Here is a 16,190-nt window from a genome sequence, read left to right as displayed (position 1 = left end):
TAGGCCCCTACGCCAGCGAAGTAAGGGAGAGGCCCTGATCGTCGAGGTGAAGGAAGGAGTGACTTATGCATCACTCCTACGGAAAGTGAGGGACGATCCGGAGTTGAAAGAACTGGGAGAGAAGGTGGTGAAAAGGCGTACAGGCGTACCCAGAAAGGAGAGATGCTCTTTGAGCTCAAGAGGGATCCGGCGGTCAAAAGTTCAGCCTTCAAGGAACTGGTTGCGTAGTCGCTCGGTGAGGAAGTGAAGGTGAGGGCTCTTTCCCAGGAATCAGTGGTCGAATGCAGAAATCTGGACGAAATCACGACAGACGAGGAGCTAAGGCGCGAGTTGATAGAACAGTGTAAGCTGGACAATACACCAATGACGATCCGTATGAGGAAGGCGTATGGTGGTACGCAGACGGCATAGATACGGCTCTCAACAGTCGCAGCCAATAAGATGGTAGAAACGACCAAAATAAAAGTTGGCTGGTCGGTTTGCTCGCTGAAGATGGTGCCCTGGTGACCAAGCGGATGGAGCGATGCTTCCAGTGCATGGGCTTTGGACATCAGGCAAGAAGCTGCACAGGCCCCGACAGGTCTGAACTGTGCAGGAGATGCGGTGAGAAAGGGCACGTTGCGAGAGACTGCACGAAGCAACCGAAATGCCTGCTCTGCAAACCAGAGAACGGCAGCGACCATGCGACAGGAAGCTTCAAGTGTCCCTCGTATAAGAAGGCGTTAGCAGAATCGCAGTAACGGAGATAATTCAGATCAATCTGAACCATTGCAACACAGCTCAGCAACTGTTGTGGCAGTCGACAACAGAGACAAAATGCGACGTTGCAATCATAGCGGAGCCGTACCGAGTACCCCGTGATAACGGCAGCTGGGCGACGGATAGTTTAGGGATTGCTGCAATACAGGTGATGGGCAGATATCCTATCCAGGAAGTGGTTGGAGGTTCACATGAAGGTTTCGTAATCGCCAAAATTAATGGAATCTTCATGTGTAGTTGCTACGCACCCCCGAGATGGACAACTGATCAATTCCACCAGATGCTAGACGCAATGACCGAGGAACTAATTGGTAGAACACCGATCGTCATTGGAGGCGACTTCAACGCCTGGGCGGTGGAGTGGGGAAGTAGATGCACCAACATCAGAGGGTACAGTCTACTGGAAGCTCTAGCAAAGCTGGAAGTAACGTTACTGAACGAAGGTACCACCAGCACTTTCCGGAAAGATGGGCGCGAATCCATCATCGACGTTACTTTTTGCAGTCCGTCGCTGTTGGCGAGTACGGAGTGGAAAGTGTGCGAGTCGTATACGCACAGTGATCACCAGGCGATCCGGTACAGAATCGGTCAACGAAACCACGTGCGAGTTCGGAGGACAACAAGCTGTGAGCGGAAGTGGAAGACGAATGCTTTCGACAAGGACCTTTTCGTCGAAGCACTTCGTCTAGATAGCGGAGTTTCAGATTGGAACGCAGAAAAGTTGACAGATCTACTGGTGAGAGCATGCGACACTACCATGCCGAGGAAAGTTGCACCAAAAAATGGAAGACGCCCAGCTTACTGGTGGAACGACTCTCTCCGCAACCTTCGCGCTAGCTGTCTTCGAGCCAGAAGACGCGCTCAGAGAGCACGAAACAGTGCTGATAGAGAGGAACGTAATACGGTGTACCGAGCAGCTAGAGCCGCCTTGAAACGGGAAATTACAATGAGCAAAGCGAACTGTTTTAAGGAGCTGTGCCGAGAGGCAGATGCCAACACATGGGGCAACGCGTATCGAGTCGTGATGGCGAAGATCAGAGGACTTGTGACGCCCGTCGAATCGTGTCCCGAGAAGCTGAAGGTCATTGTGGAGGGTTTATTTCCGATGCATGATCCTACGATATGGCCACCGACACCGTACGCCGAAATAGCTACCGAACGTTCTCAAGTTTCCAATGAAGAACTGGTAGCAGTGGCGAAGAGACTGCAGGTAAAGAAAGCGCCCGGCCCCGACGGAATCCCCAACGCGGCCTTGAAAACGGCGATTCAGGCGTTCCCGGACATCTTCAGGATAGTGCTACAGAAATGCCTGGATGATGGTCACTTTCCTAAGAAATGGAAGATCCAAAAGTTAGTGTTGCTGCCAAAACCAGGAAAGCCCCCGGGGGTACCAACATCCTATAGGCCTATATGCCTGCTGGATACGCTCGGGAAACTCTTGGAAAGGATTATCCTCAACAGACTGACGAAATGTACGGAGAGTGACCATGGTCTGTCAAAGCTGCAGTTTGGATTCCGGAAAGGCAGGTCCACCGTTGATGCTATCCGGACAGTGGTTGAAAAAGCAGAGAAGGCATCACAGCAAAAGCGGAGGGGCGACCGACATTGTGCTATAGTAACGATCGACGTGAGGAATGCTTTCAACAGCGCTAGCTGGGAAGCCATCGCCGAGTCCCTACACCGTATGAAGGTTCCTGGGTACCTGTGCAGAATTCTAGGAAGCTACTTTCAGAACCGCGTCCTAGTCTACGAGACGAGCATGGGGCGGACAACGTTGAATATAACGGCCGGCGTACCACAAGGCTCTATCCAAGATTCCCAACGCTCTGGAACGTAATGTATAACGGTGTACTGAATCTGAAGCTTCCCAAAAGCGTGGAGATCGTGGGCTTCGCGGATGATATCGCTCTCACAGTGGCAGGCGAGACACTCGAAGAGGTGAAGATGCTTGCAATCGAGTCCATCGTCTCAGTAGAGAACTGGATGCAAGCAGCGAAACTGCAGATTGCTCATAATAAAACGGAAGTATTGTTGGTGAGTAACTGCAAAGCCGTGCAGCGAGCGGAAATTACAGTCGGGGAACACGTGATACCTTCTAAGCGTAGGTTGAAATATTTGGGAGTTATGATCGACGACCGGCTGAATTTCAACAACCACGTCGACTACGTCTGCGAGAAAGCAGAGAAGTCCATTAGCGCGATAGCGAGAATAATGCCGAATAACGCAGGACCTTGCAGTAGCAAAAGGCGTCTCCTGGCTGCTGTATCCTCGTCCATACTGCGGTACGGAGCACCAGCCTGGTCTGCGGCTCTCGAAACCCACCGGAATCGTAGAAAACTGGACCGTACGTTTCGGCTCATGGCGATGCGAGTTGCCAGCGCGTATAGGACGATCTCGTTGGAGGCAGTCTGCGTTATCGCCGGCATGATCCCTATTGGCATCACTCTGGCGGAAGACAGAGAGTGCTACAGACGAAAGGAAATCAGGGGTATCCGGAAAACAGCGAGAGTAGAATCACTCTTGAAGTGGCAGCAGGAATGGGACACGGCGGAGAACGGCAGGTGGACGTATGGGCTCATACCGGTACTATCGACCTGGCTGAACAGGAAGCACGGGGGGTGAATTTTCATCTGACACAGTTCCTGTCTGGACATGGCTGCTTCAGGCAATATTTGCACCGGTTCGGGCACGCAACGTCGCCACTCTGTCCGGAGTGTGAAGATGTGGAGGAAACACCAGAACACGTGGTATTTGTGTGTCCCAGGTTCACCGCAAGACGCGAGGGGCTGCCTGCCCTTCATGCCGGGAACATAGTAGAGAAAATGTGTCGCGATGAGGGCACCTGGAACGCTGTGAACAGTGTAATCATACACATCATGTCCGAGCTACAGCGGAAGTGGAGGGCCGACCAGCGTAGTAATAACCCCTGACCATAGAAGAGGAACAAATGCGAGGGCTGTTGCAAAGTGTAGTACCCCACGAGAGTCGTTGTGACGGAGTGCGCGTTATGTTGGAGGGCACTGCCTAATCGGCGCTCCGTTGGGAAGAGAAATCCTGCGAGGGTGGCTGTGACGGGGCGCGCGTCAAGTTGGAGGGCGCTTCCTAATCGGTTCACGTCTCGACAGGTGAGAAACCCAGCGAGGGTGACTGTGGCGGGTTGCGCGTCAAGCTGGAGGGCAATTCTTAATCGGTACACGTCTAGACGGGTAAGCGGAATCTGGAGAGCAGGGTCAAGAAAATGCTGGCAATGCCTGTTGGTGGATGGATAGAGGAACATTGCGAGGATCGTTTCGGCGGAGCGAGAGCCTAGGAGAGCATCATCAAATCGGCGGGTACCCCACGAGAGTTGCTGTGACGGAGTGCGCGTTATGTTGGAGGGCACTGCCTAATCGGCGCTCCGTTGGGAAGAGAAATCCTGCGAGGGTGGCTGTGACGGGGCGCGCGTCAAGATGGAGGGCGCTTCCTAATCGGTTCACGTCTCGACAGGTGAGAAACCCCGCGAGGGTGACTGTGACGGGTTGCGAGTCAAGTTGGAGGGCAATTCCTAATCGGTACACGTCTCGACGGGTAAAAGGAAGCTTGTGCAGCAGATGTACGTGGCGGAGTACAACGGAAACGTAAATTAGATGTATAGAGAAAAAGGGAAGGATCAACGCTAGTTAGCGTTGAAAACTCGTGAAGTGCATGAGCACAGCCGCCCCCTGAAGTAGTCGCCTAGATGTGGTCCCGGGGGGAATGAGGCTACGAGTAGAGGGCTTGGTTTTTGTGGGTGCGATCCCCACTCGACGTCTGGGTTATCCCTTCCCAGATAAGGCTGGAAGAGCGTTCCTCACCTCTATAAAAAAAAACACACACACACACACACACAAGGCGGCATCGGTGTATATAAACATTCAAACGTCGTTTTTTACAGAGACATACGTTTAGCCGCAGGGCATAAAAATCGAGTTTTCGTATAATCACCAAGCCTTTATCTGTGTTTTTTGAAAAAATACTTGGGAATGTTCAATTTACAAGATAAATATTAGATGTGCAACGAAGGAAGTTGATCAGATTAGAGATTTATGTAGAATTTAAAGGAATGGCGAAAGGTGTTCTATTGATGGAAGAAGGGCGGAAAATAATAAAGATATTCAGTGAACAAAAGTTTTCTAATCGCTCGATCGTAACAAAAATTGGTCTATCTGAGAAAGTGGTACGGAATTTCTTTAAATAGTGCCAGAAATATGGGATATAACGACCAAAAAATGGGAACACCAAAGTTACTTTGCCTTTCGAATAAGACACGGAGCAACCAGGAAACGATGTCCTGCTCATACATAAAGGCAGAATCGGTTGTTCCAGTAACGAAGAGGCATATTGCGCGCATCTTGAATGAGTCACCAAATATCATGTGGAAGAAACCTCAAGGGAAGCCGAAACTGACCGCTACCCATAAGCAGAACCAGCCCAGCAATACATGGAATGAAAATTAGAATGGAGAAATGTTGTATTTTCCGACGGAAAAAGGCGGATTTGAATGGTTCTGACTGTTACAGTTGCTATTGATACAATTTAAGTCAACGGCATGTCGTGAGATCGAAGCGAAACTTTGGGGGCGGAGGTTTGACAGTGTGGGGAGCCGTTTCACAGCAAGCTTCTCATTTGTTTCATTTTCACCCGAATGAACTCCGAAAAGTATAGTAACTTCAATCACTGGAGGACGTTTTGATTGGCCATATTGAGAATATTGCTACCGAGGATGTCGTTTTTATTTATTTATTTATTTATTTGCAACGTCTCGAATGTTAATGAACAATTCCACAGACTGAACTTAAATCGATAAAGCCTTAATCATATTTTCAAAAATATTTTTGGACATATCAAATTCGAGCACTGCACAAACACTATTAACCGAACGAAAACAAACATCCAACGGGTTATTGAGGCCATAAGAGGTTCTATGTCGTCTAATAAACAATAACTCAGGCTCACGAAGTTGACGGGCAGGCGCATAAACGCATAAACGAAACACTGGACAACAATGATGGACAGTCGATGTTTCCCGAAATCAAATCGAAAACAAAAAGCCGTTATAGATTCGAACGTCTGGAGGCAAGCGTTTCGAGAGTATTTGTTGAAAGGACGTGCGTCACAATCACACACACACACACACACACAAGGCGGCATCGGTGTATATAAACATTCAAACGTCGTTTTTTACAGAGACATACGTTTAGCCGCAGGGCATAAAAATCGAGTTTTCGTATAATCACCAAGCCTTTATCTGTGTTTTTTGAAAAAAATACTTGGGAATGTTCAATTTACAAGATAAATATTAGATGTGCAACGAAGGAAGTTGATCAGATTAGAGATTTACGTAGAATTTAAAGGAATGGCGAAAGGTGTTCTATTGATGGAAGAGGGGCGGAAAAGATATTTAGTGAACAAAAGTTTTCTAACAAAAACAAAATGCCGTTATAGATTCGAACGTCTGTAGGCAAGCGTTTCGAGAGCGATGAGTCTACAGCGGCTTTCATAATCTGGCATGTTCATTGGGTCAGACCACAGTAGTGAGCGTAGGGCATAACGAACGAAGCTGCGTTGAACTCTCTCCATTCGGAGTGTTTGGGTAGCGTGAAATGGAGCCCATACACTTACGGCATATTCCAGGATACTACGAACCAATGAGCAGTATAGTGTCTTCATAGCGTGAACATCCTGGAAGTTGCTGGTGCTACGTCGGACAAACCCTAGGGCTGCGAACGCTTTGGCGGTGGTTACGTTGATGTGTTCGTTGAAGCGCAGTTTGTTGTCGATGATCACACCGAGATCGCGGATGGAAACAACACACTCCAGAGGTACGGACCCGATTTGGTATACGAATTCGATTCGAGATTGTCGGCGAGAGAATGCGATCGACTTACTTTTTTTCACATTCAGTTCCATACCGTTCTCAAGGCACCATTTTTGCAGTTCGTTAATATCCGCCTGAAGTGCACAGCAGTCGAGGTCAGATCGGTAAATCTTCAGGTCGTCGGCGTAAAGCAGTTTTCGTGCCTTCAATCGAAAGCACAAATCGTTCACGAACAGCACGAAAATGAGTGGCCCCAGCACGCTGCCCTGTGGCACACCAGATGTGATGGGGAATGTACGAGAATGCGTCCCGCTGATGTTGACGTACGATCGTCGCTCAGCCAGATAAGAACGCAGCCACTCGGTGATCCAGAGAGGGAATCACAGGTGACGAAGTTTCGTAACGGCGAGGTCGTGAGGAACTTTGTCGAACGCTTTGGAAAAATCGAAATAAATGGCGTCTATTTGGTGCTTTTTCTCGATTTCTGTTGAAATGAAACTGGTAAACGCCATGAGGTTTGTTGTGGTTGATCGCTTCTTCACAAATCCGTGTTGAAATTCGGAGATAGTTGTTTGAGATGCTGAATAGATGACGTTGTGAACTAATTCCTCGAACACTTTGGCCAAGCAGCACAAAATGGAGATACCACGGTAATTTTCCACGAGATGCCTCGAATCTGATTCGTATATTGGGCAAATTGAAGCTGTCTTCCATAGCTTCGGGAAAACCCTGTGACGGAGAGATTTGTTGAAAATCGATGAAGCTGCTTTTTTAGAGACTCTGCACATTCTTTCAGGAACAACGGTGGAAGGTTGTCGGTTCCGGGCCCCTTGGAAGCCTCGAGTTTTTTCAGAGTAGTCCAAATTTCAAATTGAGTTATGTTGGAAAGTGGTAGATTCACATTAAAAGCAGGACAGTCCCTAATGCTGACAGATGGAAATGCTAGTGAGTTGATGCTGTGTACGCTTTCGAAGAAATCTGCGAATGAATTGGCTATACCGATCGGAGAATCAGCAGACTCTTAATGTTATCTCAGCGGGGAATTGTTTACATCGTTTACGATTGCGTACATGCGTCCAAAAGACAGAGGGATTTTGTTTCGCAGTCGTTTCCATGCGAGCTTGTACAGAGTTTCAATTGAACGAAGATGATTGCGATTTTCGTCTGTCCTTTCTCGGAAAAAGCGCTCTCTAGATTTTCGTACAACATTGCGGAGATTCTGCAGCTCGGATGTCCACCAAGGATGCTTGTAAAAGTGCTGTCTGCATCTTTTGCGCGGAACAAATTGATCCAGGATTTCATACACTTTGTCATAAAATAAACATACCGTTTCGTCCGTATCAAGGCCGTGGAAAATCATATCCCAGTTTATAGCGGAGATGGCAGTGTTCAGCTCCGTGTAATTGCATCGTCGAAAATCATAGTTGTCAGTATTATCCAGGCTCACAGCAAACTGCATAGAAAAGTCATCAACGTCCATATGAAGAAGATGTCGAGTTTCAGGAGAGCTGAGAGTGGTTCAATCAATTTAACTTCACTTGGTTCGTCCACGAAAGCAAGATCGAGTATTCGACCATTCGAATTTAAAAGGTTGTTGATTTGGTGTAGACCAGAAGCAACCATAGTTTCGATCAGCATAATCTCTTGTTCGGAAGATGCGTTAGATGGCAGCAATCCTTTGACATCGTCGTCTTTTTCCCATATCAGACGAGGATGATTATAATCACCGACTATAACGATCTTGTCAGAGTCCGCAGTACGTTCGCGGAGCTGTTGAATTGCTGCGGAGTGTGCAGAATACAACGACGGTTTCGAGTTGGGTCGAAGGTAAATTCCGCAAACGTAGATTGCGATTGATTTCGAAAGTTTTATGCAAACAACGGCTTGCTCGAGATTGCTGTAGTCTTCCAAAGCAACAGAGCTATAACTCAAGGAGGTTTTAACTGCAATCAAAACGCCACCGCCACGTTGAAGGTCGCTGGTAGCAGTACTCCGACCGCAACGAAAAATGCTGTATGATGAAGCTAGCTCAGCGTTATTGATATCCGGGCGTAGCCACGTTTCCGTGAGTACAACAACATCATAGTCACAGGACGATAGCTTGAGGAATAGATCCTGCGTTTTAGTACGAATGGTAGTTTTGGTAGTAAATCATCAAGGGCATTCCGTTTCTTGAATGACCTGCTGGCAGTCGATTGCAATGCCATAGAGAACCTATGGAGAATCTTGGCCGAGATGGTCTATGCAAACGGATGACAATTTGACAACATTTCCAGTCTCAAGGCAGTAATTCAGGAATGTTGGGCTATAATCAATATGGCAACACTTTAAAAGCTGTCTGACTCGATGCCAAATCGAGTTTTCAAAGTGATCCGAAATGGAGGTGGACATACTAAATATTAGCTACCGATTGGACTCGAAATTTGCCGCACAAATTTTCTTTTATTGAAATTTTAGGATGCAGCTAAACGAATGTCCACCCAGATTCCACATATTTGAATTACTTAGAAACCAACTCAGAGAATCCACGAGTAAATACTCAATTATAATTCAAAAGTAAAAAAAATGTGCTGTATTCAAAGATTTTCAATAATAGCAATTGTGATGATTAATCGATTATTACAATTAAAATCTTGTTTTTGAAATGAATAATTGAAAAATTTAACCTTTATCCAATCGAAAAAAAAAGAGGCGCACACGTCAAATACTTTTCTATTTCGACATTTTAAGCGCGATTCAATCCTAAACATGAATATTATCGCACATTTTCTAATTCGATATTTTAAGTATGATAACATTCAATCGTAAAATTGTTGAACTATTCAACTATTGTTAGTATTTGTATTTTTTGCCAAAAAAGGCTTATGTTGTATAACGGCGTTTAATAAAAAATAACGTCGCATTTTATTATCGATTTATTTCCTTCATCTATATTTGTTTTTTTCTAGGATAACACATTTGCATCTGCCAGTAGGAACTAAGTGGTTGTATGTGGGCACTGAAAAAGGGAACACTCACATAGTTCACGCTGATTCCTTTACGCTAAGTGGATATGTCATAAATTGGAACAAAGCAATTGATCCGTAAGTATTCTTCATATATATGCCTATATGCAGCCATTCCATGCCAAACCGATATAGTGGCTCTCAGATTACCGTCAAAAGTGGTTATTTTGTTCTTTATCGCAAAACATTAGACTCGTATTTTTATGTTTTTTTTATTAGGGTGCCCATTTCCATTCTAGGGGGGTCCGAAAAATCAATGGTTTCCATTTTTTTCCCGAAAATTACTTTTTTCAAAAAATCAACATATCAAGTTGAAGCCAATAAGCCAGCCTTCTATAAAAAAATAGTGAACTTGAAAACAAAAATGGATTTTATTTTCGTAATTATTGATTGTAGTCGTTTTTATTGTTTCCATGGCTTTGGACGAGAGGATGATATATTCTTTTATATCTTTTCTCTTGCAAGCTGTTACATAAAATATTTCGATATCCGAGACAGTGCCACCAATTATCAAAATTTATTCATCAATGAAGGAATTAGCTTTTTTCCAGCGTCAGATGAATGCTCTTCTGTTGAAACTCAATATCATATCTGTTATAATGAGTATAACACAAGAGTCGAGAGGCGTGAACTTTCTCTGGTATATTGAATGAAAAGAGCATGAACGAATTTCGAAAAGCCTGCATTCAGGCAATTTCATTGCTGTCAATAATTTCAGGTGATTATCACGCTTGCAGTGATTTTTTATTGAAAACGTGTTTAATTTCCATATTAAGAAAAAAAAGAAAGGACCACTAATCCGGAAAAGGCAACATTAGTTTTCGTTGAGCGTTGATTGTTGATCGTTGTTTATATAATTTCTGGTCATTTAGAACCAGTATCAATAAATCAAAACAAGATTATGTTCGTTTTCCGCTCGTCTGTTATCGTCACCCATTGCTCATATAATCGAGGGTGTATGCCATTTCCGTAGATCCGTAGAAGTAGATTCATAAAACATAGCAAGAGTTATACTATACATTCCACTACCGAAGTCACCAAAAACAAGAATTTTGTGTGATAAAAGATATCTTGAGATAAACAATTGAATAATTGTGAAATATCAAGCATTGTCCAAATGCACTATGTGCCCATTTTTGATTGGTCCATTTTGTGCTCCTCAAATCATACCGACAAAAACGGGCAACCAGAGCAGCAGCGAAATACAATGAAGCACGGTTGGAAAGGGAAAAGAAAAAAATGAACGAAACATTGGTCGCAGTCTCACACATGCGTAATTCTCGAGCCAGCCAGTCAGCATAAAAATCCCCGCTCCGCTGCCGTAACGATCATTCTTATCCAAACCGTACACCACATCGTTTCGCATCACAACACATCAACAAACCAACCCAAGCAGTCATGTCTGGACATGGCAAAGGAGGAAAAGTGAAGGGAAAGGCAAAATCCCGCTCGAACCGTGTTGGTCTGCAATAGAGATGGGCAAATCAGCTCATCATGGTGAGCGGCTCAGAGCCGTTCAGCTCATACAAGTGAGCTGCTCATTTGGAACAGCTCTTCAGCTCAGTTGAATTTTGCAGTTGTCCACACAATTGCATATGAAACGTAATCACCATGGGACATTGCATAGTGTGCATTTTTTAATAGACGGAAAGCAAAAAATAAACGAATTTAATTCGTAATTGTACAAAAACTAAAACTGATATGAATTCTAATAATATAATATACAACAAATACTGAATGTTGAAATCCAACATAGAAGATGCTTAGGATATGCTGAACTCAAACAACAGAAAAACCAGCAGTATCCAAATAGAATGCCTCCAGGAATATTGGCCGAGACAACGTTTTTTGAAAAGAAAACCATCGAGATTTTGTTTTGCATCCGAGGATATAAAAATAAATCCACTAATAGGTGCAACGAGAAATAATTATTCGCGATCACAAAGGTAACAAAATGACCAGTATCAATCATCAATATTTATGCCGGGTGGTTTTCTGAATTGTTTTGATTCAGCACGCGGAAATAAATGTATGTGTTTCCACAGTAATGTTTAAATAACAAAGTAATATATTAAATTTATTTACAAGCATATAATAATGTGTATTATTTTGTTTGGCCATATAAGAAAAATTTAATGAAGTAACGAACGATTGAATATCTTCAAAACAAAAACCTTTTTTCCTATCTGGCATCTCTGCTAAAGCTAAAGTACGAAGAGGGATACACGAAAACAAACTGACGTCATGTCATGAAGCGCGGGAGACGAAAAATCCTTTCGCGTCTCGCAATTCACACTCTGCAGCTTTTGCGCTCCACAGCTATGCAGCTCAACAGCTCAACAGCTCAGCAGCTCAACAGCTCAGCAGCTCAACAGCTCTTCAGCTCAACAGCTCATCAGCTCAGCAGCTCATCAGCTCAACAGCTCAATAGCTCATCAGCTCAACAGCTCAACAGCTCATCAGCTCCAGCTCCGTAATGAGCTGATGAGCTGCGTTTTTTTGATTGCGAGCCGATCCGAATCCGCTCACTATGATGAAGCGATTCGAATGAACAGCTCATGAGCGGATGGCACATCTCTAGTCTGCAATTCCTCGTAGGTGTATTCGCCAATTGCTCCGCAAGGGTAGTTAGGCCGATCGCATTAGTACCAGTGCACCAGTCCACCTAGCCGCCGTTATATAGTTTCGGCCGCCGAAGTGATCGAGTTGGCTGGCAAAGCTGCTCGCGACGATAAGAAAACAGATTCGGTTCGGTGGACATCAAGACAACAACAGGCAGTTGCAGCGAGTGGCGAGTGGCAAACGCAAACGCAAAACGGCAGCAGGTAGCTGAAGAAAAAAGTTTGTTCTTTATACAAACTGCTTTGGGGCAAATCCAAAACAAGGCAGCATCGAAGGCGTTCGAAACGGTTTTTTTTTTCAAAACCACGAGTACTAAGTTTTCTAAATTGGAACCATGCCATAAAACACGGGCCATTAAAACTTTCAAAAAAGAGTTTACGAAATATAGTTCAATGCATCCTAAAATAATATCCAAAATAATAATAAAACACGAATTGATTTTTTCATAATTTGTTTGCCAGGATATGATGAGTATGTGAATTTGTCAGTTGTTCTGAGCTTATTGATGGTTGGGGACTTTCCCAATTATTCAATTTTCACCAATTCTTAAATTGCTTCCAGATTGATAGTACAGTAATTTACATTTAGTTTGACATTTAGCTAATTGGACGGACCTGTAATGCGACATATTTAGTTGGACATTTTTGTAAACATAGAGTTCGGGGTGGAAATTATGAACCCACATTGAAAGTCGACACTGTACCACTGTCATCGCAAATGTTCAATTACAGGTTAAAATCGCCTCCAATGCAACACTGAGTGATGCTTCGGCACGTCGGCACGTTAAATGTCACAATCTGGATGGGAAGAAATTTTCCAACTGTGAAAGCTGTGGCGAGTGGCAAACGCAATCGCTAAACAGGAAGGTTTAGCCGAACAAGATGGAGATATCGAGTGATAACAAAACAATAAACTCTTTAGATTAAAGATGATTTTGTGGTCCTGAAAAGGATCCTTTTTAGGGTTTGCTTCCGGATCAGCAGTCGGAAAACGCTCTTTACTTGGATCTGGTATACTTCGTCACCGCTTTGATACCTTCGGAAACCGCTTGCAATTTCACCGGGCAGCAACAGACTTATTGCGATCTGAATTTCCCACGCCGTAATGGTTGACCGCTTATTGTAGTGAATCAGGCGCGAAGCTTCCGCTACGATACGCTCAAAGATGCATTGACGAAGCTCATGACGCTCATCGCCTTCCATGAGAAACCGGTGTCGAAATGAACCTGCTTCAACACCTTATGATGTAGATAGCATATGATTCCTTCTCTTTCTTCTTGTCGGTTTCCGACGTATTCTTCTGCGCCGTTCCGAACTTTTTAGCGGCTTTTCCGCTATTCCACTAGTTTTCGGTGCCTTCGTGTTTGTTAGAAGCAACTGCATGTGAATTCAACGAGCGAACAAATCGTAATGAATGTATTTTTTTTGCCATCGCTGCCTTTTAACGCTCATTCGTTCGTCTCGTTGGACCCGCCCCTTTTGCTGAGTCTGCCGATTTGTCTCTATCCTGTGAGCGTGTACCGCTAGAGTACAAAACGCGCGAACCCCAAAAAAATATCTCACATCTAGTGACGTCAAAATTTTTCATTTATTCGATTATCGATTAATCGTTGGGACATTTTTCAATATTCGATTCATTCGAATAATTCTCTTTCGATATTCGATTAATCGAACGAATATTTATTTCTCGAAATAATCACGTATCACGTTGTCATTCTGGTCGCGTGATGTTAGATGTTGGATAAAAAAAATATTTATAGCCTAATTCTAAGCCTAAAAATGCATTAACCTTGAGAAAGATTCCTTCTTTCATTAATCGCGATTACAGTGACTATTATTCGATGTATTCATATTTTGATTTCAAATTATTCGATACAAAATTAATCGATTATAAATTCAGATATTCGACTAATTGAATTAATCGAGCGTCTCTACTCACATCATTCTGTGTATGTCATTCGTTTCGACAACACGTGATTTTTTCCACTCTCGCTTATAGCTAAAGACAGGTAGTTTTTAATTTTTGTTTTTTTTTCCATTCTTTTTTTACCCGCATTGGAGGTGGAATCGTCGTCACACGCTTTGGCGTGCTTGGTGGATATCGCCAAGAAAAGGAATATGGGGCGTCAGCGTTCCAGTACTTCAGCCACAGACGGCCCTTCGAACAAGGTCCGGACTCAGTCCGCTGCTCCAGCGGATGCAGAAACAAATCAGCTGCTACAGACCAACCAATATTCGGTGCTCTCAGAGGACACTGGAAGCAACGATGCCGTCATCAAAAAGACGGGTGGGTAATGTCGGGGACATAACCGGAGTGACGTAGGACTATACACAGGGGACAGCTTTTGTTAAATATATATTTTAAATATATTGTTTTATTTTCTTCTCCTACGTGAATAGTTTACTGTTTACTCTTTATGAATATGTTGATGGTTCTGAAAAGAACCTTTGGTGTTGTGTTTTTGTTATCACTCGATATTCCCATCTTGTTCGGTTAAACCTTCCAGTTTAGCTATTGCGTTTGCCACTCGCCACAGATTTCACAGTTGGAAAATTTCTTCCCATCCAGCTTGTGACATGTTGTTCAGTAAATTACATTTGATGCGACGTGCCGGAGAAACACTTTGCCACTCACTGAAACTAATTGTTGCCTTGATGAGCGCCGAACCGAAGCTGCTCTGTTCTTGATGCGGGTTTTCTGATTGTCGTGAGCAGCTTTGCAAGCCAACTCGAGCACTCCGACGGCCGAAACTCTATAATCGCTGTTAGGTATACTGGTGCTCCGGCACCAATACGTTCGGCCTAGTTACCCTTGCCGAGCAATCAGTGAATGCGACCAACAGGGAACTGGAGACTTGCACGGTTCGAGTGAGACTTTGCCTTTCCCTTAACTTGTCCTCCTTTGTTACGTCCACGATGCCGATGCCGTACAATTACACGGGTATACTCTAGCGGTACACACTCACAGGATAGAGACAAATCGGCAGACTCAGTCAGAGGGGCGAGTCCAACGAGACGAACGAATGAACGTTAAAAGGGAGCGATGGCAAAAAAATACATTCATTACGATTTGTTCGCTCGTTGGATTCACATGCAGGCTAAAAAGGGTCCTTTTCAGGATCACAAAATTATCTTCAATCTAAAGAGTTTATTGTTTTGTTATCACTCGATATCCCCATCTTGTTCGGCTAAACCTTGCTGTTTAGCGATTGCATTTGCCACTCGCCACAGCTTTCACAGTTGGAAAATTTCTTCCCATCCAGCTTGTGACATATTTTACAGTAAATTACATTCAATGGCACGTCGCATTACCACCACTCAGTATCGGATTGGAGGTAATTTTAACCTGTAATTGAACATTTGCGATGCCAGTGGTACAGTGTCGACCTTCAATGTGGGGTCATAATTTGGACCCCGAACTTTATGTTTACAAAAATGTCCAACTAAATATATCGCATTACTGGTCAGACCAATTAGCTAAATGTCGAGATAAGTGTAAATTACTGTACTTTCAATCTAGAAGCAATTTAAGAATTGGTGAAAATCAATAAGCTCAGAACAACTGCCAAATGCACATACTCATCATATCCTGGCAAACAAATTATGAAAAAATCAATTTGTGTTTTATTATTATTTTGGATATTGTTTTAGAAAGCATTGAACTGTATTTCCTAAACTCTTTTTTGGAAGGTTTAATGGCCCTGAAAAGCGCCTTGTTTTATGGAATGGTTCAAATTTAGAAAACTTAGTACTCGTGGTTTTGAAAAAAACCATTTCGAACGCCCTCGATGCCGCCTTGTTCTGGATTTGCCACCAAAGCAGTGTGTATAAAGAACAAACTTTTTTCTTCTGCTACCTGATGCCGTTTTGCGATTGCGTTTGCCATTCGCCACTCGCTGCAACTGCCTGTTGTCTTGATGTCCACCGAACCGAATGTGTTCTGTTCCGAATGCGGGTTTTCTTATCGTC

The 16,190-nt window shown here is 44.0% G+C and overlaps 1 protein-coding gene across 13 annotated transcripts in view; it reads left to right on the top strand.

Moving 5' to 3' along the window:
• The window catches only part of LOC129761766 (syntaxin-binding protein 5), a 722,498-nt gene that overhangs the window by 244,527 nt on the left and 461,781 nt on the right, over positions 1-16,190 (top strand). For 12 of the 13 annotated variants that reach the window (XM_055759517.1, XM_055759518.1, XM_055759514.1 and 9 more), the window contains one exon: positions 9,544-9,678. The exons of the other annotated variant lie outside the window; for it this stretch is intronic. In XM_055759517.1, the coding sequence (XP_055615492.1) occupies positions 9,544-9,678 (135 nt within the window). The remainder of the gene's footprint in view (positions 1-9,543; positions 9,679-16,190) is intronic. 13 annotated transcript variants of the gene reach the window in all.

Source organism: Toxorhynchites rutilus, chromosome 1 (assembly GCF_029784135.1).
Source record: "Toxorhynchites rutilus septentrionalis strain SRP chromosome 1, ASM2978413v1, whole genome shotgun sequence".
Taxonomy (NCBI): Eukaryota; Metazoa; Arthropoda; class Insecta; order Diptera; family Culicidae; genus Toxorhynchites; species Toxorhynchites rutilus.
This window is presented reverse-complemented; position numbering and strand designations above follow the sequence as displayed.